The sequence below is a fragment of the Leptinotarsa decemlineata genome, unplaced genomic scaffold (assembly GCF_025532065.1).
Source record: "Leptinotarsa decemlineata unplaced genomic scaffold, Ldec_3_MD MMD2_tig00078422_RagTag_RagTag, whole genome shotgun sequence".
Taxonomy (NCBI): Eukaryota; Metazoa; Arthropoda; class Insecta; order Coleoptera; family Chrysomelidae; genus Leptinotarsa; species Leptinotarsa decemlineata.
The window spans coordinates 8,075,007-8,098,510 of NW_027412747.1; the positions used below are offsets into that span (position 1 = coordinate 8,075,007).

Genomic DNA, 23,504 nt, shown 5'->3' on the forward strand with positions numbered 1-23,504 from the left:
ACATTTTAGTTTTTGAGTGTATTTTATCGAATTTCAGTAACCACATGATTTTAATTTATTTCATCTCAATTGTTGCAATAAATTTGAAAGCGATACCATTTTTGGATAGAGAATGAAGAGACCTTTCAAACGATATATCACAAACCTTTACTTTCCATTTAAAAAATTGGGGGTTGTACCTGTCATTCGAAAGGGGTTGAAGGTAGGGGTGGCATTTTCACGTTGAAGAATGTCAAATTATAATTTACATTTGAAGTGTTCCGGGATTTGTTTTAAATATATACAGTAAGCGAAATAATGAATTCATTCCATTTGGCTTTTACACACTTTATACATATGTCATTAAATTAATTTCTATAGTCTGTCCAGAAATGAGAGAAACTACAGCAGTATACCTATCTACATATATTAGTGTTACAGGCGTACTGCATTCAAATTATATACTCTCAGCGAATTGAATAAATGAATATACAAAATTTACTCTTGAAAAATCTCATTCATAAACAAAATACCACATCAACTACGACAACCAACGTTACCGAGACATTCTCCAACAAATGAATGTTTAGTTGAAGGGAATTAAAAAAACATTGTTTTTTTGAAGGCGGTATAAATAGATATTCCTTTGAATTATACCGTCAACTGACACTTTGCACCCATCAATAGGACCGACTTGGCTTTTTCCATAAGAAGAAAATATTACATTATTTTCTGTTGGGAGTTTAGAGACCATGTCAGAGGGGTTAGTCTTAGTCTTAGTGGTATTCTTCAGTTTACTTCGAGAGCGCGTTGAATAAAAAGCTATACAACATGGAAGCTAGTTGTTCGGGAACCGTGAAGCGTCTGAAACTATCGAGATTGAATAATATAAATGAAAAAACAATTGTTATGAATGCTTATAATTCTTCAAGCATACAATATCCGCCCTAAATAAAAAGTAACGCTAAATGCACACACACCGATTTTGGACGGCCGATTTTATACCGGTCGTCCAAATTCCAATAGTGAACCACATGTGGGTACGGGACCTGGCACACACGCCGACCGGTGATCGGCGTCAATGTCAATGTGCGAAAGAAGTAATCGAAATTCCAAAAGCACTCGTCATTAAAGAGTCATTTTCAGAATTTCATGAAATTAAAGACCAAACATCCTTAGTTAGCAATATCTAATTAAATTATTAAATCCACGACAAGGATATGATGGTGCTAATAAATGACAGGCACTTATGGTGGAGTTGAAAAGATATCGAACCGAATGCGTTAAATATTCAATGTGCTGCTCATAACTCAAATCTAGTATCTATGTTTTTTACCACTTTTATTTGTATCTAACGTTACTGCAGTTTCGTCCTATATGGACATTTTCAAACTTGAACAATAAACTAAACGTGAGGTTTATTGTTTAAGTTTGAAAATGTCCATATAGGACGAAACTGCAGTAACGTTAGTTATAAATAAAAGTGGTAAAAAACATAGAAATTTTCATTTCTCTTTTCATCATGATCTCCTACCAGGCTACATCCATCAATTTATTATTAAATCTAGTACTCAACAAATTCATATTTTTTTGGTCATAGTATCATAAGATGGAATATCTTATCAATTTTTATATCTGATGAAGAAAGAGAGTCTTCAACTTCGATAATATTAAAAAAAATGAAACCTACTGGATGGGCAGGACGTGATAATGCTATTTTTGATTTAAAAGTTCGGTTTGTTGAAGTCCAAAAAGCGAAAACGATTCTGTTAAATTGCAAATCAGATGAAAGAAATGAAGCTATTTCACTCAAGAAGAAGATTGAGAACTATAATTTTATTATGTTATTGGTTTTTCACAGCAAAATTCTACAAACTATCGATTCAGCGTCTACTCTAAAGCACTTCAGTCAAAAGCCATCGATCTTTCAAATGCTATTAAACGTTTGAAAATTTATTTGCAACAATTGGAAAGGTAACGAAATGGATTTGAAAATTTAAAAAAGGAAGCAAATCGTGTAGCAGAAAAGATCCGTAAAGTTTGTTCAAAGTGAACATATTTTATCGAGTATTGGACATCATCATGAATCAACAGAAATCGCATTTCCTTCCAATGAATGAAATTGTTTCCAATTTCAGTGTTTTACAAACCTATCACTTTGCAAAATTTATATGACACTGATCATTTAAATAAAGCATTATAGTTTGCTGAGATGAACTAGACAAGTCAACATGTACTAAAAAACTTGCTGATTTATTAATATGTATTGGAATAATGTTATTTGTTACAATACCTGTGACTACAGCCAGTGCTGAAAGATCATTTTTGAAACCAAAATTAATAATGACCTATTTGAGAAACTCTATGGAACAAAACAAGATACGTTACTTGGCCTATTGAAAATTATATGGCACGATCTTTAAACTTTTATGATGTTATTGATACTTTTGCGGAACAGAAAGCTCGGAGAACTTAAATTTATTGATAAATATCTTGTTAACTTTTTTTTCAAACGCTTATTAGTTGGGAAAGGGATCGAAAAATCTTCGTAGACGAGCAATTTAGTTTTTGCCACCGTATCGTTTCGGACTTTACTAAATCTATCTTCAGGACTCCATAATAAAATAATTTTATAAGGAAACAGTATACATACCAATACATATTGCAAATTAATACAGTTTTAAATAATCTCATATTTTGTTAAGAATAAAGAAAACCCAAACAGGTGGACTTACCAACACACAAGAAAAAACAAGCACAGTTTTGACTTTGTAAATCCTAATATTTTAGATGCTCAACTTTCATTAGGTAAACGACTGTTTACTGAGATGATCCACAGTTTCAAACAAAAAAGTGTTAACACTAGAAGAGACAGAAGGACTGAACAGTGCTTATTTCAATTTGTTAAATCGGATTCCAAGTTTTTACCATCCTATATACTCAGATATTTTTATCGTTTATACATTTAAAGAATTATCAGCTATAATATCCCAAGGACATTGATAACTAACGAAATAATTTTATCACAGTTTTCGAAAGCACGTTATTTGGTAACATCCCGACGCCGAAGGCGGAGGGATGTTACCTAAAATAACGTGCTTGAGGAAATTGTGATAAAATTATGAGTTATTTATCAATGTTCGAGGGATATTCGGTGAGAAAATTTTTTGCAATTCGAACAAAATTATTTATTGAACACACAGTTATTAAAAGAACAATTCGTATAATGATATAACTCCATAAATATTTTCCAAGTGTATTTTTTACTATTGACAGTATTTTTTGGTGTATTTTCTTCAATGATTTTGTCAATTTCCGCATCATTTTGAACACCAAAGCGAGGAAGTGACATTTTCGAAATAAATTGAATTACTGAAATGTCAAACAACTTTATTGTGTTGGTTGCATATATTGTTGTTGGTTGTATATATATATATATATATATATATATATATATATATATATATATATATATATATATATCGGGTGTCCCACATTTGCCTGTCACATAAAATGTGGGACACCCGGTATATATATAAATAAATAAATAAATAATATATATATATATATATATATATATATATATATATATATATATATATATATATATATATATATATGTACAAAGATATAAATATTAACGAGTGTGTATAATATAAACCAAAAGGTCTTCTAATTGAAACCACAAATGTGCGGTTAGCTCCTGTTGGTGACATCACATATGTTTTTCATTTTTGGTAACCAGTTTTTGTCCATCTTTGCAATTGGCTGCACCGCGCTGATGAGGCCAATAGTCAGAAACACGTAATTACGTAATTAATTACAGGTAGAAAACAGGTGAAGATTACGTATCAATCAATAGACACCAAATAATATTAGGAACAAAAATTAAATACTAGGAGGTTTATTTAATATAAAGCAATGATTCGTCTAGATTTAGATTCATGTAAAAACATTAACATAGCGTTGGAAATTCGTCAGTCACCTTCTGATGATGCTATCTTGGTTAGCGAAACACATTTTGAGACACAGTATTTTAGTCTTGTATGGGAAAAGTATTTCAAAAGATTTGTTTTACGTCAGAAGTTCCAAATACTACTCATCAAGTGAGTAATAAATTAATCATGTTATTACATAATAACACCAATTAATGGTATTAACAAGTAACGAATATTAAAAAATAATATTTTCCTCAACAATTTATGAGTCATAAAGAGCAGAATTGATTTCAACTTATAATTTTATAATAAAAATTGTTGGAATTAATTAAATCCAGCCATAATACAAGCCTCGATTCGATTTGTCATTGAGTCGCGTATTCTTTCAAATGTCTTAGAGGTATCTCTTATAATTTAATACCTCGCAATTATTCTATTTCTCAGGTCCTCTATGTAATGCACTGGTGTTGTGTATACCATAGACTTGAGATGTCCCCATAAAGAGAAATGAATGTTTAGGTCTGATGATCTAGGTGGCCACGACCGTGAACCTTTCCGAGCTATTGAGGAAAATTTGATGTAGATATTCCCGGATTATAAGAATGAAGTGGGTTGGTGTACGTACCATCATAGATCAGCATAATAGTGAAAGTTCATTTCGTACCGACTGAAAACCATACCAATGAGGGTTTTCACTAATACTTGGTAACTCTAAAAGTCAGCTACTCCAGTGGAGGTGGAACTAAAAGGACAATAGGTCAATCCAAGAAATGAAATGATTGAGATGGTTTTTAACTAAAGAATAACAACTTTATGAAAGAGATGAGATTCACGTAAATGAACTACATTTATAGAAATTCACAGCTCAATTTTTACATGTTTAATATAATAAAGGAAACCGGCAGTATCACTTTTCCTGGTGGTAATCGCGACAGTCAGCTTCATAAACATGTTCAATGCATTTGACCGTTGTAGTTTAAAATCTGTTTTTCCGTTAACCAGCTGTCGCAACCCTACGAACGACAACCCTCAGAAGTCGAAATTTGTGCAAGCTGAGGACTAACGAGGTCTTACCTTTTAACGTGTGATTTCTAACACGGGTTGGACGATAGCAAGTGAAAATCGATCGTTCAGCCTGGAGCTTGAACCACCGACCAACACGGCGGTCGATTTGAGTGAGTGAACAAAGCATCCACGTCGAACCGACCGGCTACCGACAATTTGGCAAATGAACCGTCGACCTCTACAGTCACAAACATTTAACTGGCGCGATTTGAATTTTTATTGACAAAAAACCTCAATATTTCAGTTTCAATCATTAGTATCGAGCTTTAAAAATTTTGTGTGGCAGTTTTGAATTCCAATATATATATAAATTGAAAAGGGTTATATTTTCAAGAGAGATTACACATATCCCTCTCTCAATATGAACAAGATTTCTATGACGGGAATTGAATCGAATATGCGAATGAATGTGATTACCTACGTACTATTATCGTAATAACAGTAGATTCAACTCATCCGTAACATGAAGTCGTAATGCTGTGAATGAGTTGAGTGTTTCATCTTGTATTGAAAAATGAGAAATGAAACTTTCCAAGTTTTTTACCACTTTTATTCGTAACTAACGTTACTGCAGTTTCGTCGTATAAGGACATTGTCAAACCTATACATTAGTTTAACGTTATTTACAAATGAAACAGTTTCATTTCTCATTTTTCATGATGATTTTCTACCACGAAGTAACGGCTAAATCCATCAATTCATCTTGTAATGTTTTTAGATTGGTGCTGAAGAGGCAATAAGTGTCTTATTCCGAAACACCAATGTCCTCCATTGAGGATGACATTGTATTGATGACGACGGTGTTTGGTTGTGTATCGAGTTATATTTTCCTGTTCAATGGGTATCATATTAGAATTATAATACTGTTTATCTTCAATTTAATTAAATTTTCGGTTTGTTGAGGAGATTTTTATTCATTTGTTTACAAACTCTACTGACCATGGCCCAGTTACAGAGTAGGAAAGGTAAATATCACAATAGATTTCTAAAACTAGTAAGATTTTGAAGAAGATATCAGTTATTTTGTACATTATTATAGGGATTGCACATAGCATTTAATGGGGCATTTGATAATAATTTGTTATATGTTATAAGGGACACTCAAAATAATATCAGTAAGTAACCTCATTTTGAGTTGTAATTTTACACCTTAGAGGATAAAGGATTACTGTAAAAGTACAATTTTGACTGAGTATACGTCATTTTAACGTGTGTAAGTGTTCTGGTAAAGCTTTTTACATTATTTTTTCCTTTAGGCCTTTTCTTTTGTTTGGTATATAAGAATTGATAAGAATAAAACAGTGTATTTCATTTATGAAAATAATGGAACTTAGGTACTACAGATATATTAGGTGGAAGAGGGGTAATTTTCCTCAAAAGTTATATATGAAATATACGGGTGGATTTATGCACCAGTCTTAATTAAGCCTTTTGTTTTGAGTTTTGAGCCTTGAGAATTCAATAAACCCGAAAAATAGCGTTGACACAGTTGATCTTGAGAATTAATGTTTTTCATTTATTACTACTGAAAACTTCACACTCATAAACTCAGATATTATGGTTATAAACGATAACTTAATAAGGAAATCAAGATTTTTAATACTGCTCATTGAAACAAACGAAAGCATAGGTGACAACAGAAAAACAACAGAGAATATGGGAAGGTTGTCTCAACTGAATATCGTGACAGAAGTTTGTGACCTAAAAGTTACAACACCCAATTAAAATTCAAATTCAAGAGATAAATAAATTTGGAGTGGATTTAAATAATAAAGATAGTGCCAATGTAATGCTTATTGACGTAACAATATAATTATTAGGAAATTTAGATTTAAATTGAGAGGAGGTATATTTTTAGCAGTGTTTTTATGGTTGTTTTCCTTCTTCCTATGGAAATTTCTCTAATTCTTTACAATGCAAATAAGATTCCCATGGCTGGGATTAAATCAAATAAGTGTATGGCATGTCATTACGTACTGTCATCTTGACGAGTAGATTTAACTCATCAACATCGGGTGTCCATCAGTGACAGTGACCCATGTAAATGAAATTTTATCTCTTTCTAATTGTGCTCGACATTGTGTAGCCATTCTGTGAATGATATCTGATTCAATTCCATAACTGATATTTGGAGTACGAACTGAATATAAAGTGTTTTTGTATAATTCAATGTTCATTTGAAAGTAGTTGTTTCGAAAATATTCTTTTTTCGTGTGTATATGAAAATGTATATGAAAATAGATGTTTCGAGAGGGTTTTTTCTTCCAGTTTGTGCCTGAAAGTAACTTCTATGCATGATGAGTTATTTTGAAATCGATAGCTTTCTTCTTTCCTTTGGAAGTTTTTAAATTTTTTTTGTGTATAGATGGAGAAGTAGAAAGCGAAAACCCTTTTTTCTCAAAGATTGGAAGCTGTTCTTGTAGGTAGAATTTTAAAACGATACTGTGTCATATTAAAAGAATCTAATGGAACCTCTGACGAGGAATGAATCCAAGAGAAGCACCGCTTTCAAACACCAGAACTACAACACTTTTCTTGACGCGCGTTTCACCAACCAAGTTGGTGTCATCAGTCCACTGCATCTACTGAACTACTTACTTGGCTGACAACATTGAGAATCTCTCATGCTATTCGAAGAAAATTTCTTTGGAATCATTACTCCCATTTGAATTCAATATCACGTAGAAATTGAATATGCAGATATGTTAATATAATACAGGGTCCTGCAACAGTGGCGCGGTGTTCCATATATCTCTATTTAGGAAACAGATAGGAATGTAAATTTCTATATTAACTTTAGGCATGGGGCGATATTTTTGGACAAAAACTATGCATCAAATGAAGAAATAACACAGTGTTCTATTTTGAGAATAAATATGTTATAAACATAACATATATCTCGATCACAGCCGTCACATATGGATTTCACTGAAAAAAAAACATTGATATTATGGCGATAAAATAGAAAGTTTTCATTTTTAGAAAAAAAAATTAAGAAAAATTATACGAAACGCTATAATGTACAAAATTGAAACAAGATATCTTTTGTATATTCTTATCATTCGTCAAATTGATTTCGCTTTGAAAGAAGTCTTTCATCGAGTTTATAGCGTAGAAATAGGAAGAACGACAACTTTTCGAAAAAAAATGCTTATTTAGGAAAAACTATTGAACCTAGCCATAGAGAATACATAATGAAATTTGTAGAGGTCGTTGGCGCTCCTCATGGATCAATAATATACAGGGTGTTCCATTTAAAATAAGGAAAATTCTGCAAATTTTTATTTACAATTATGTGGCAAGCGGTTTTTCATACCTTGTATATCACAGGTCGATTTCAGATATATCGTTTGAGAGAGTTATCAATTTAGAATATTTGACCAAAAAAAATTCAATTGGACTTTATAATATCAAATATTCTGAGTGACGAATATTGAGAAAAAAACCTGTCATGCTAGATATCTCGAAAAGCGTCAATATTTTCGAAGAGAAGATATACATAAAGTGTCTTTTATTTTCTATGTAGAAACCGAAAAAGCGATAAAAAATATAGGTTGCCATTTAAAAAAACACAGTTGGGATCCGCCCAGAAAAAATTGTACACCCTGTGAGACCGCCAATACTTTTATTTAGTTGAGCTCGAGCGATAAATTGATATTATAGAAATTTACATTCCTACCTGTTTCCTAAATAGAGATATTGAACACCGCGCCACTGTTGCAGGACCCTGTATATTTCCTTAGAAAAATAGAAAAACTTTTCGAAAAATTTTGCCACCCTGTATATGCAACCTTCAGAACGAAACCATTAATAGACTCACTTCAATTCCGCTGTCCAATAAAAAAACAATCAATCGTTACATCAGGCACGCAAAACAGATATTATAATAGGAATCGGTTGAAAACAAAATCCCATCGAGAACCATATCGCATCACAACGAATCATTCTGTGTTGCGCAGCAACTTCATTATTACGCCACTTGACCTACCTCACTCGTTAATTCACTGTCTGGCGTCACATAAAAAAAGCAACTGACGAATTTAGGATTATATCGCTGGAACTGTCGCGATATTCTGACATGGAATTCGAAAAAATTGGAATTTTCGATCGATAGACTCGTTTGACGAAAACCTCACCTTAGATCGAGTTTGAGACGCGTGTCGTTTCGAACGAAAATAGTCACGAACTAATTGGGGAAGATAGCGCTATTTTTAGTAGCAGATAAAATTCCACAAGGCAAGAATTATGAAGGTGTTAATGTTTATCAGCTCAAATTCGCATATCAAGTATTTTCGTTTCTAATTTCATTATTTATTTTAACAGATGATAGCAGGATGGAACTGAGATCAATAATTTCATATTGGGAGTCTCATTAAGAAAGGGTTATTAATTCAGATGAGGTGCTAAGAGAACACGAACGAAGATCCCATTCAAAAGACTGACGATTCGGATGTGATGTCAGCTTGTCACGGTTTTTTGAAAATGAAAAAATTATGATTTTTGATACTTCGGTTTTTGTTATCCATGAATTATCTTCTTCAAAATGACAAAAGTTCAACCGCGCTCGAGAACGTCAAGGTGACGATTTTATTTTCGAAGTTTGTGAACCTTTCACTCTTTCAAGTCACAGTCAAATGGTCAGATTTTCGAAATGCAATCAAAGATGCTAACCGAATTTTAAAGGTAGACTGGTAACCGACTTTTTCTGGGAGATTTTTAGAGTGAAATCAACATTATAAGGAATTTGATGAGCACTTGCCATTTCCAATTCTGAATTCCATAACGAAAATCTCCAATCAATTGAGAATAACCTTGTAAAAAATAATTTTCCTAGAGCATTTATTACAATAATAATTAAAGAAAGAAGTTCCTCTTCCCAAAATACAGGAGTGAAACCCAAATATCACAGAATTCCATTTGTAGAAAATTATGTGATAAACTTGGAATGCTACTCAGTTGGAATACAGTTGGAAAGCATTTTTCTTGAAACAAAACACCACAAGAAATACAATCCAAACAAACTGAACTGTGGATGTTGTCACAAATGATATGTTGGTCAAACTGGACGGTATCTTAAAACACGAGTTTAGGAACACATAGGAGACTCTAAGAAACTAAATATAAAAAACCCTAGAGCCCTTGTTGAACATGAAAAAGAATATGGACACAGTTTTGATCATCCAACTATTCAAGATGTTCAACAATATATATCCAAAAGTTTTTTGAGCGAAATGATACATATCCTCAAATGCGATAGTGTTAACAGTATAAGAGATGTAGATGGCCTTAATACTGCATATTTCAATTTGACAAGAATCACAGATAAAGCCATTCCTGTGTTTCATGTCGTTTTGTGTTGGTGTTGTCTCGGAAATTTGGTTGTTGCAATGTTTTTTAACTTTTTTTAATATGTATCTAATATGTCTAACGGTTTTTAAAGTAGTAATATTATCAACACGAAGAAACTACTTTTCGGTGAGTAATTTAATTAGGAACTCTTTATTTCTTGTAAAATAGAAACGATAATAAACGTATAAGTTTTGTGGGAGGTATGTTTATGAAAATTCATTGTTACAGAGCCCTGAAGAAGAATTTAATCAAATTCGAAACGTCGGCAAAAAAACAATTATTTTTCAAGTAAAAATGATCCTGTTACTCAACCAACCTTTTTTCAGAAAAATTTCTGGATCACTAAACTATTTAACTGATTATAATGAATACATATTGATCCTAACTGAATACCCAACGTTGCTACTGTCGGAGATACGAAATTGTTTTAATTCCCTTAATAGTTGTTGGAATAATGAATTCAAAATGCCATTTGTATGTTTATGTTTCAGTTATGTGCCAATCTTGATGTTGTTATGGCAATGTTTTAAATAAAAGAGATTGGAAATCAATTGTCTGAGCGAAACTACAAATTTAATTTTTTCCTAGATGTTTCATCATAACTTGCTGGATTTGAATATATTTATAAAAAAGGTTATGGGCTCAGTATACAAAATCTGGACACTTTGAAAAAAATAGTTTCATAAACCCTGCGATTTCAAGAGTTCAATGTGTTCAATTTGAGATGAGCAATTGGATGCTGCAAGAATAGTTAAATTCGAAGTTAGCATATTCCAACAATGGAAATTCAGAACTTCAATTGCACTGCGAGCAAATGATCCTGATCCTCAGGACTGAGGAAATAAATAAATAATCGCTGATTTCCTCTTTGCCAAATGCGAAGAACAACTATCCCAACTCGTTACCTGCTGGACGCTGCTGATTAAAGTGATCACTAGCAGAACATGGAAGTTACCAAGCACAATAAGAACAACTATCCCAACTCGTTACCTGCTGGACGCTGCTGATTAAAGTGATCACTAGCAGAACATGGAAGTTACCAAGCACAATATATACCATTAGATTTTATGATCTCATAATGGAGATAAAAAGTATTCATTAATTGGAGTTAAGTTACTTGTGTGAAGCAACTGGAAGATATATTACATCAATATGGCGTGTTCGTATGATCCAGAAGCAAAGATATGGAAACTATGAGAGAATATTTACGATGTTCGTTGGATATGATGACTTCACAAATTATAGACTTGAAAAATAAATATAGACTAGAAAAGCACATATCAGCGCAAATGCGAAGTTTGAAGAAAATAGAAATGTCCAATTTGAAAGAAGTGAAAGTTAAACAGGGTTATTCTTGATCTAACACTTGGAAATGGAGATAAAAAAGATGAGAATGATCAGGAGAATGAAGAAGATGCAAGAGAGATAAAACAAAGATTAATTCTTGAAATAATGATTGCTGAAATTGAAAATCCCATATTTGAAGAAGCTGTGAACTTAGGACATTCCATGTCCTAAAAATACAAATAATGAATTGAACATAATGGAATCGAAAAATAAAGGCATCCAACCAGAAGGATCGACTTCACCAGTACATCGATAATTGACATGTTCGGGGGCAACTAATGTCGAGTTCTCATCGCAACGGTGACCACATTACTGGGAATATCCAGCCTTCCTCACCCTGCCACTCAACATTGAGAAAGTGAAGACTGTCAGAGAAGCGCTTAAACTCTTCTCCAAGAACAGTTCAGAGGGGCTGACTTCGTCGAGCAATATGCTCTGCAAACTTCCCGTTATCCACATTTTGCATCTAAACTTTTTCGAATACAGCCACGACCGTTGCACGAAGATTATCAAGGCTTTGGATTTTGAATTCGACTTGAAGATGAGGGGATGAGGTTGCTGCTTTTACGTAGAGTTCAGCGTCTGGAATCTTACGGAATTTCTCTTTTTAGTTTTTATTGAATTTGATATTTTTTGGTTTTATTGAAGTTTTTATTCTTTCATTTTGTTGTATATGATATGCACTGATATTGTTAAAAAAACAGTTAATTAATTAAACATTCTATTAAAAATACGAGTATAGCCCTTTCAATTTAAGTTAATACACTTAAAAAAAACAATACCCGAACATCAGTTAGTTTTCCTGAAAAGGAACATAATTTTTTGCAAATGAATATACAGTGGAAGTAAAAAATTCAAAGCAAGATTGGTTGCAAAATGATTTTCATAAAAACAGGGCAGATGCTACAAAGGAAAGTTTTCTCCTGTGGTTAGATTTGTTAGATTCGAGTTCTATTGGCATTGCGGCAAAAGAAAATCTCGAAATGGGCCAATTCGTATGGGGGGTTGGAAGAATCAATCTATATTGAGCAGTCACAAAGATTTAAATAGAACATCCAAGAAATATTAGAATTTGAAGTTCAAGAAGTTTATGAAACGATTTAGAATAAATCAAATAAACTCTCTGTATGTTCATCGACAAAATCAATGATTTTAAAATGTCGGGTAAATTTTGACAAAATCGATATTACAATTGGAAATGTAAAGATGTATATAAATACAATAGCACTTGAAGAGTGCAACAGTGATTGAAAAGAATTATGCAACACGAACAACATCAAATTCCAACTCTATCCTAGATCACGTGCTAACAAACAAAAACATAGACTGTCACAAAACAATATCTAACCTTATAAAACTGATCATAAAATCCTATATATACAACTTGAAACTAACGCTAAATCACAGGTATCACACAAACGTTCTGTACTGAATCAAAATAACTTCAAACAAAAATTCTAACAGCTGATAAACAGACATGATATAAATAACTTTGAAAAACTATCAACAGCAATACAGGTATGTAAAAAAGAATCAACAACTCAATGTGAAATAAAATATAAAGAAGGTAAGGATTGGATTACAAGGGAATTTCTAGAATTAATAAAAGAACGTGATAAATTATAATTAGAAAAAATAAAACATCCTTTTAATCAGGATATAGTCAGGCAATAACCAAAAAAAGCAATGGAAACTCATCAATAGTCGTATCAAAGGCAATAACCAAAGTAATCAGATAACTAATTTGGAAAATGAGGGACAAAAATATAGCTGAAAAAATGAACAAATATTTCGTTTATATTGGTAAATCAATAATGAATAGTGTAAACCTGCAAACAGCGTCATCTACTGAATTTGAGGAAATCACAAGTGTTTGTTCAATGTATCTATACAATACAAACTCGCAAGAAGTTCAAGAAGAATCATATAAGTTGAATAAAAATGCAGCACCTGGTTATGATAACATAAATACTAACGATCTTTTAACCATCTAGGATTATATTATACCTATTTTAGTCAAATTAATGAATGAATCTTTCAAACAAGGCATATTCCCAGATATTCTCAAAGTTAGCAAGGTAACACATATTCACAAATCAGGACCAAATAACATTATTGATAACTATATACCTAGTAGTTCCGACTCTGTCAAAAATAATAGAAGTTATTTTAAAGAAACGTATTATCAATTACATGAAAAAATGTGTTGCCTTTGACAATTACCAATATGGATTCCAAGAAAATAGTAGCACCCTGAGTGTAACTATAGACTTCATTATTCACATTGCTTCTACAATGGATGATAAATACTACACTATTACTGTATTTGTTGATCTACGAAAAGCATTTGATGTTGTTGATTTCTCTATATTACTTGAAAAAAATTAAAGAAATGGGAATAAGAGGAAATGCTCTCTCTTTACTAAAAACATACCTTCTAGATCGCAAACAATTCACAATGGTTGATGGCATTTCAAGTCAAACTGAAACTATCAAAGCAGGTGTGCCCAAGGCTCAGTCCTTGGACCCCCTACTCTATACATTACATGTTCTGTCATTGAAAACTACTTGAAACAACACGAAACACTAGTAAATATCGACCTTGAAAGGTATCACAGATGGATTGCAAAAAATAAACTTCAAATCAATGTAAAGAAGACTACTTTTATAATCTTCAATTAGAAAAACATGAAACAACAGGACATCATAGTGGAGATAGGAGGCAAAGAAATAACGAGAGTCAATAATACCAAATATCTGGGATTAATAGTCGATGAAAACCTATATCCTGGAATAACCATATCACCCAAGTAGAAAAAAAATTAATTCCAATGGTTAGTGTCCTATATCGTTGTAGAATCTACTCACGCCCATCTTCACTCCATCAAATATACAGTACATATTTCTTATCAATTTTTAGTTATTTAATTCCTATATGGGGAACATGTGGACAGACATTAATGTTATTCAGGCTTGACTACAGAATCTCAGCTGATACTTTATACAGTGTCACCAAGATACTGCCTATCCAGGATGTTCTAGAAATCTAGCAAGGTAAATTTGCATACAAGGCTATACATGAACAAGTCAAATGTAATACCAACTTCACTTTCGTTAATCAGCTCCACGAATACAATACTCGTACCCATTATAATGTCTTTTTAGAACGTATACGTACTAATATTGGCTTAAATAATCCCATTACACTATGCATGAAAACTCATAATTCTCTTCCCAAGGAAATAACAGATAGCCCTAATTTCAGTATCTTTAAGAATAAAATAAAGAGTGTTTATACTAGTGTATTCAACGAAGGAACGGCTTAAATCTATTCAATTCTCTGTATAAATTACTATTAAGTTTTTGATTTTATTCATATTTGTATTATGTATTCTCAAGTTAATCTTGATAATATTATTTTGTTTTTTTTTGGGGGGGGGGGAACAAAGTTTTTGGCTTTCTACTACTCCATCTGATACAAAAAAAAGGGATGGGAGAATCTTCCAAAGAAAGGAAGGAAGTAATCAATTTGAAACTCTATACATGAATGTGTATACATGGAAGATTCTCTCATCCCTTTTTTTGTATCAGATGGAGTAGTAGAAAGCCAAAAACTTTCCTTCCCAAAAAATTAATCACTCCTAAAAATATAACCCCTTCAATTATTTTGTTGTTCTGCATAAAGTATTATTATATTGTTTTTAGCTAGTTTTCCGAGACCAGCATGTTGGTGCTGCTTTGGATAACTTTTTTTTGTATAGTGCTGCTATCTCAATTACTATTTAAAATGTTTATTGTAACCATGATTGCATTATCTGCATAAAGTTCTAAAAAAAATATTGGTGATGAAATGAGAAAAGCTGGATATTAACTGCAAACAATTGTCATCAACAACTCTCTTAAGAAATTCTATATGATGGATTATAACCTCTCTTCGATACCAGTTAAAACTGGGAGTGAAGTTCCAAAAATCAGCTGCAAGATGGTAATATGATGAAACTTTATGAAATATCCGTTACAAAGAAGCAATAGGAACTCTGATGTATCTATCTGCGAATACTGGGCCTGCTAAAAGTTAATCTGTATATACCTATGGCAAAGCAGCAGAGAAAAGATTCAAGTACCTGAAAACAACTTCAAATCGTGGAATAGAGTACAACAAATCTGGTTTTCATAGTATAAAATTCGAAAGGTATACAAATGCAGATTTTGGCGAAGATTTGGATACGAGAAAAGCGAAAATGAGATATTTTTAACTTGGAATTCACAAAGACAAGTTGACTTAGTCCAACATAGTACTCGCTTAAGCATGGATCCGAATTGGGTAGTTTTAATGGAAACGAGAGAGTAGTAAAACTCAACAAGATTGCCGCTACTAAAAACTCTTGCTAAGATTGTTAATCGGGATTGAAATTGTTAATGAAACCGGACCTAATTTGTTTTTCCACGACATGATATTAAGCGCAACTGAACCCTCCGCTTGTCGCGTGCCGCGCCACTGCCGACTGTGTCTGAGCCCCCATTCAGGTCCCTCGAACGAGACCTTGGCATTGGTATTGGAATTCACTGAACGCCTACGAGCTTCACAAATAAACAAAGACCTCGCCAACACTGTTAGAAATACGCCCCGTCCTTTTCTCGCATCTGAGTTCAGAAATAACATTCTATGATCGGATGCCGCAAGCGAGGGGGAAGGCAGGATAGTTAACCCTTAATGTTGTTTACGATACGAACGCATCTTAACCCTTGCAGCGCGGCGTGATTTGAATGTAATTTTGTCAAGATAGTCCTTAGTAATAAAATTATTCAGTGACGCTTGAAATTCGGAATCAGGTATTGTATTTATTGTTCAAGACAACTCGTAAACTTGTTGAAATTGCACTTCTAATGCACTGTTTGGAACCTTTGGTGTAGTAATAAATATTACTGGAGGTTTTTCCCAATACCAAACCCTTATTTCAACACCTCGACACTTGTTTCGATCACCAAGTGATCATCTTCAAGAGGAAGATCAAACTAAATATACTTACAATGTTATTCTTATTTATACCATAGATATAATAATAATAATAATAATAATACATTTATTTTCCCAAAGATGATAAAACATATAGGAATAGTCACTTATAATCTAAAGATCTAAAAAATAAAAAATTCATCCAATGTATAAAAAGCATTGTCGAGTAAATATTTCCTCAAGCGAGTTTTAAAAATATAAATATTGGCGCAACTAACTATTTCTTTAGGCAGTTTATTAAAAATCCTCAGAGTCAAATATTCAGAAGATTTCGAAGATACAACATATTTTCAGAAGGGAATGTGAAAATCAGCGCAATTTCTCGTATTATAACTATGGACTTGTTGGATTCTAGTGAACTTATTTTTATTTGTGTAAACGTATACACACATTTCTAAAATTAAAATACTCGTCATTGTTAAAATTTTTGATGCTTTAAAAATCGGTCTACAGGATGCTTTGCTTGAGGTATCGCAAATAATTTTTAAAATGCGTTTTTGTACAATAAATACGTCTGGTGCTCGAGTGGACACACCCCAGAAACATATGCCATATCGTAATCGGAAGGCTACTTATGCATGATATAATACGATTAATTGTTCACGTAACAAAATGTCCTCAAGATTTTGGAACATAAAACATAATGAGTTCAAACCAGAGTCTATAGTAATTCCAAGAAATTTAACTGATAAAGTAGGCTCAATCAAGATTTCATCAGTTTTTATTGTTACAGTTTCATATTGTTTTTGGTAGTTGTGGAATCGTATTATATTTGTCTTATTACTATTGAAATAGAGACACTTCTGATCACACCATGAAATGAGGTTACCAACCGCAGTTGTACACTTTTGTTTCAAGTTATTTTCACATTTGTCAGAGACAAATATATTGGTGTCATCTGCATATCTAATAAAGCTGGCAGAAGATTCGATATTATCCATGTCATTCGTGTAGAATACAAATGAAATGGGCCCCAAAACAGAGCCTTGGGGAACGCCCATAGAGATATTTTGATATGCAGATTTAGTGGAGGATATACTGACAAATTGTTTTCTGTGTGTTAAGAAACTCCGTATCCAGTCGAGTGAAATCCACGAATACCATATTTGTACAATTTAGACAAGAGTACCTCATGCTGAACGCAGTCAAATGCCCTGCTGAGATCACAGAAGATCCCAACAGGGTACCTAGGTCTTAAGTGTCTTAAATTAATTTCACAATATTGTCTTATCTAGGTAATTTTAAAATGTGTCTATGTAATAGACAGGTAAATCTAATAAAAAATATTATTTTAACAAGCTATATAGTATAGTATTAGGTATTGGTCCACCATCGTTATTCATATTATTATTATGTTTACTTATTTCCACACTCTCATAGGCATCTAGATGCCTGTTGTTGTTAACTTGTCTAACTAATCCTAACGAACTAAAGTCTATGGAATGGTTTTGTTGCAAATTATATTTTGCGACTGCTGATTTTTCAGGTCATACATGAGAACAATACTCCAAAGAAGGTCTGATCTGAGCTTTATAAAGCATCAAAAGTTGCTGAGGTGTGTACAGTTTTCTATTTTTGAACAGTGTTCCAAGCTATTGAGAAGCAGCCTTTGCAATTCCAGCGACATGATTGTGCCAAGACATATTGGTGTCCATTATAACCTCCAACAAACTTTTTTTTTTTAAGTCGAGATTTCTTTCATTCTTAACCTAAACTTTTTCTTCCTTATTATATCATCTACAATACCCTTCGAGACACCGTTAGTGGCTGCTATTTCCTGTTTTGTACATTTTTCTTTTCTGAACCTCTCATGTGTGAGAGGAAAAGTCAAAAAACGATGGACTAGAAAATTCAGCCCCGCACAGTGATGTGAACTACCAGGAGTATATAGTTCAAGTAAAAGATATAGTGCCCCCTACCTTCCAGCAGTTCCCCTTTAATAACACACACAACGGCGGTACTCATCGCTACATTCTGTTGGTCACCGTAAATCACTTCAAATTAAATTTTATGACTCTTCAGCCAATGATAAAACTCGGTTAGTAAAAATGATCCAATACGAACCGCCAATTCTTCAGTCTACGTGGACTAATTCGTTGCGGTATAATTCCTTTGCATTGGTTTTTTTGGCCTTTGACTTCGCCGACACCTTTAAGAATACTATATCAGTTACTTCGACTATACCTGTACGTGCTTGTTTCTCTTCTAAGTACATCGTATTTCTGCCATATTGGCCCCTCCATATTGGCCCCTCATTACCAAAACGTCAAGAAATGGAAGCTGTCCTATATTTTTTAACTCATACGTGAAATAAAGGACATGTATGTTTGGTTTGATCTTCCTCTTGAAGATGATCACTCATCATCTATTACTCCAGTAATATTATTGAAATTAGACACAGCAAAGTTGAATCGGTAAGAAAACAGCTGTCTTCGCCTGATTTGGAACCCAAAACAGTACGAACATTTGATTTTAACGAACTGGATGTTAACGATTAAGAATAGATGGTGTTTATGAAAATAACTTTTCACAAAGTAAGAACTTTACAACGTTAGTTACATGGTGACAGCGATTTCTTAGTAGTGTTCGGAACGTTTGATTTCAAAATGTTCTTAATTAATACTCCTTCAACTATTTTTCTGAATTTTTTAAAATTTGTTATTGCCCTTTAGCACATTGGAAGATGGTTGTATATTTTCTGGCTCTCATATATCAAAGAAGGTTTGTTTGTAATTGCCATTTTGGGATTGGCAAGGGTAAATTCCAACTTCCTCTCGTGTGTTAACGTCTGTCATTATTTGCTGCTAAGTTGCAGTATTTTTGTGAATTAGGCAACCGGTTTCTAAAAGGAACAAACAAGGTACAGTAAGAATTTTCTGACTGATGAAAAGTGATATGCAGTGGTCTTGTGATTTTTCCCTACATATGTATCTGATAGCCCTTTTTTGTAGAACGAATACTGAATTTAGTAGTTGCTGACCACAACAGCCCCAAAAGGCAATTCCATATCTCAAGTGCGATGAAGGAAAAACACAGTTCTGGCTGAGGATTGATTGAGTTTATTAGAAACAACTCGAACGGCATAGCAGCCAGATGCTATTTTCTGCATACACTTGTTATTATATGCTCATCTAATTTTAATTTATCATCTATAAATACCCCTAAAAACTTTGTGCGAATGTTGTTAACTATAGCGTGATTTTCTATAAGTCATCGAAATTGAGCTTGAAGCAAACTATGTTTGTTTTTTTGTGTTGAAACATAAGGAGTTTGAATCGCATCACCGTTTAACTCTATAGAGATCCAGAGTTATGATGTCTCTGAGATTATCTTCATTTTTCCCACGCCAAAGAATGGTGGTCTCATCTGCAAAAACTGTGAACTTCCCTTCAATGTCAACGGTTACCAGATCGTTTAGATAAAGCAGAAAGAGAATAGGACCCAGAACCGAACCTTTTGGTACACCTGCTGTATTATTCTCAATATGCGATTTATTTCCTTGAAGTTTTACTAATTGCTTCCTGCCTGTTAGGTAACTGTAAAGCGAGTTATAGACAATCCTCTAAAGCCATAGCACCGAAGTTGTAATAATAGTGTTTCACAGTTTACGCAGTCAAACGCTTTTGAGAAATCAGATCCTCTACCCAATGCTCCGACCAATTTGAAAAACGGTGCCAGCATTATTAAAACAGTGACCACTTTACAGAACAATCGGGGTGATCAATGGATTTTAGAATATCATTTCCTGCAAACCAAGCAAGTGTAATTTTTTTTTGTTATTTTAAATCACAAATAAATAGCAAGTAGGTTTGATTCATTTCTGAAAACAAAACAAATACTAGTTTCTGCACAATAATTTCCCTGACTTTATGTGAATTGTGTTGAATCGACTGGAAGAAATTAATATTTTCTTAATTTGTCATTTTTCGACATTAGGTACTGACTGTCGTTCGAAATAGTTTAATCCATGTTTCGCGAGTGATTTTAATTTTCAGAACTTTACGAACAGAAGGACTCTTTGTTCTCTTGTAATTAACAACTACATGTTTTGATCTGAAAAGATTAGAAACATCAAATAAAATAGAACCCAATAATGAAAACTCAATGTGAGGAATGTGGCATTCAAAGTTTCACGATACGTCTCATTCTGAATTTTTCCACACTACTTCGGACATAAGTAACATATTTCAAATAATATATCTGCAAATTTGATTTTTTCGAATTTTCATGAAACTTTTTTAGTTCTTCCTCCCCATTTCAACCCCCTCACCTCGGATGTGTTGTCATTAATTTCATTAGTTCCACCCACACTTCAAGACATCATGACAACTGTTAGATGTAGTAAATAAGTAAACTAATAAATTTTCTCTGTTGTTCTTTGTTGATCTGGGCAGTTTCATACCAGTAAAAGTTTTACTTCAGTCACTACAACAAATCTCCCATATATCATAATTTAGCCCAAACAAATCTTAAATCAACTCCTCTTATCGCTTACGTAACCGATAATTGGCAAAGAAAATATATTTGACGTGATAGCAGGCACTAATAAATAAATTATTGTTTATATTTGATCTATTCTCGCTGAAAAAATTCAATATAGATTCACGAGGTCACAACGAATTTCAATATTTTCCAGATTACAAATAAGAAAAACAAATGGAAAGGTCATGATTTGATAGAAATTTGTGTAAAATGAGAAGTGAATTAAATTACAGTGTGGATGTGTTACAAACTCGCTTTAGAAACTTTCGAGATTTGACATATTTTCTCAACTACTTTGATGCAATATTAAGCGTTCTTTTGCTGAAGAATAATGAAAATGGGTAGTAGGCAAGTATGATTCTACCAATCATTCAGCTGCCGAGTGAAAGCAGTTGAAAATGAGTTGGAAAAGATCAACTAAAGAAGTCACAATAAAGAAGAGAAAGATGATGAACAAGAAATTAAATCAAATGGTAATACCAGCGCTAGCGGTCAACTAACTATAGCCCTATTTGGAAAGAGTAAATCAGTTATGAGCAGCAACTGTTGGCTTTACTGAAATCAACAAGACCACCGCAAACATATTTCAAAGCCTCCCTATCAACGACTACGACTGGTTGGGATCAGGAATAATTCAAAACGAATATCAAAGGATCGTGGTAACTCGGAGCCAGGAGCCAACTGAAAGAGGTCTTACAGAAATGACGAGCAACGTTCTTGAACAGTGAAGTGCGAGGTGTACTGAGGTGAACCTCAAAACGAAGAGCAGCATTAGTCCGTCGCGTATTTCTGATATGTGCCACTCTTGGTGTAATGCCTCGGTTTTTGTGGCACTGAATTGAACCTGGTTACTTTCACCCTAATTCGAAATCACTTCTAGATCCTCATTAAGATATGCAACCTCCTGCTGTCGGTGAAGATGTGCCTCCGTAGTACGATGTCCTGGAATCCAAATGGAATGACGAGACAAGTGTGCTTGTCGTCAGCAAAGCAATATATTGGATTCTTTCAATAAGTCGTTAATATACAATAAAAAGAGGGTTGGAGACAATATCGATCCCTGGGGAACACCAGCGTTGATGGTGAAAGTATTCGAGAGATATCCATCGACGGCCACTTGCAGGGAACGTTCTTTTAGGAAGCTGAAGAGCCATAAGTCAGTATGTCGATAAATGCTATATTGGCAACTGAATGTGAATTCAATGATGCGAAAAAAAGTGTCGAAAGGACTGATAATGAATGAACCCATTTTCAAATTGTCACCAAGTTGAGTCCATCAGTTGAGAAAAGGGGGTCCTCTAAAGAAAAACGCTCTTACAATTGAAAACCGGAACATTCACTCCTCAAAGTCTACAGGAAAAAGTGAACCAAATGCAGAAGAAGACAATAAAGTTTCTAGAAAAAAGTTCACTTTAGCAAAAGTTGAGAGAATGAACAGATCGCTAAAATCCCAAAGAATAAATAAATCAACTCCCGAAACAAGGCAGAGAACGTCAATACCGGAAATTCATTGAGGTAATAAAGTTCGGGTTTCTCCATTAGGTTAGGTAAAACTAATTTTTCTATTATATCTGTGGTGTCGTTTCAAATACCAATTGGTGAATGATATTTAAAAAAATGTTCCTGATAACGCTAAATTAATATTATTTGATGTTCAAAATCTATTTTCTAGTAGCTATTCCACCAATTTGAAAAATTGAGTTGGTTAAACGTCTCTTGAACATAAACCAATCAATCCTGTAATGAAACGTAAAGCAGAAAATACTAGATTCACTTAAATATTTTCCATCGCAAAATCACTTTCAATTTAATGAGATTCCATTCTAGCAGAGAAATTTGTTTGAAGTCCACAAGAAGCCCCGAGTCTAGTTGAGATACGTGGACGATACCTTCATAATATGGAACTATAGGAATGCAGAACTAGACACCTTCCACAACGAATTGCCATTCTTAGACGTATTGGTGAAGAGGACTGACACTAAATGGGAAACATCTGAACCAGGAATGCAACCACCACTCTGTAATACGATACCACATCTCTGTAATACAAAGGAAGGTCTCGAAAAAGAAGTAGGTATCATCAAAAATTACCTTCAACGGAATGGCTACTCCAAAGTGATGGTGGAACAGGCTTCAACTAGAGGACAGCAAGAGCTCCACAAGGAAGAGAAGCCGCCACAACCAGTACTTGTACTTCCCTACATCAGAGGATTGTCGGAAAGGATAACAAGGATAACATCCGAACCTGTTTCAGATCTGGGAACACTATCCGTAGCAGCCTCACGAAAACCAGGCCACCAAACGCGGATTGCGATTCCAAGAATTGC

At 33.5% G+C, this 23,504-nt stretch overlaps 1 protein-coding gene across 4 annotated transcripts in view; it reads right to left on the reverse strand.

Annotated features, from left to right (window-relative positions):
* The window catches only part of ERR (estrogen-related receptor), a 106,043-nt gene that overhangs the window by 52,566 nt on the left and 29,973 nt on the right, over positions 1 to 23,504 (reverse strand). Inside the window, exon 1 of one of the 4 annotated variants that reach the window (XM_074186139.1) lies at positions 8,971 to 8,992. The exons of 2 other annotated variants lie outside the window; for them this stretch is intronic. Coding sequence is in view for 1 of the 2 variants with exons in the window: in XM_074186138.1 (XP_074042239.1) it covers positions 4,543 to 4,548 (6 nt within the window). In the remaining variant the exon portion in view is untranslated. Of the gene's footprint in view, positions 1 to 4,542; positions 4,564 to 8,970; positions 8,993 to 23,504 lie in introns of those variants that run through there. One more of the 4 variants, XM_074186138.1, reaches the window with a different exon arrangement.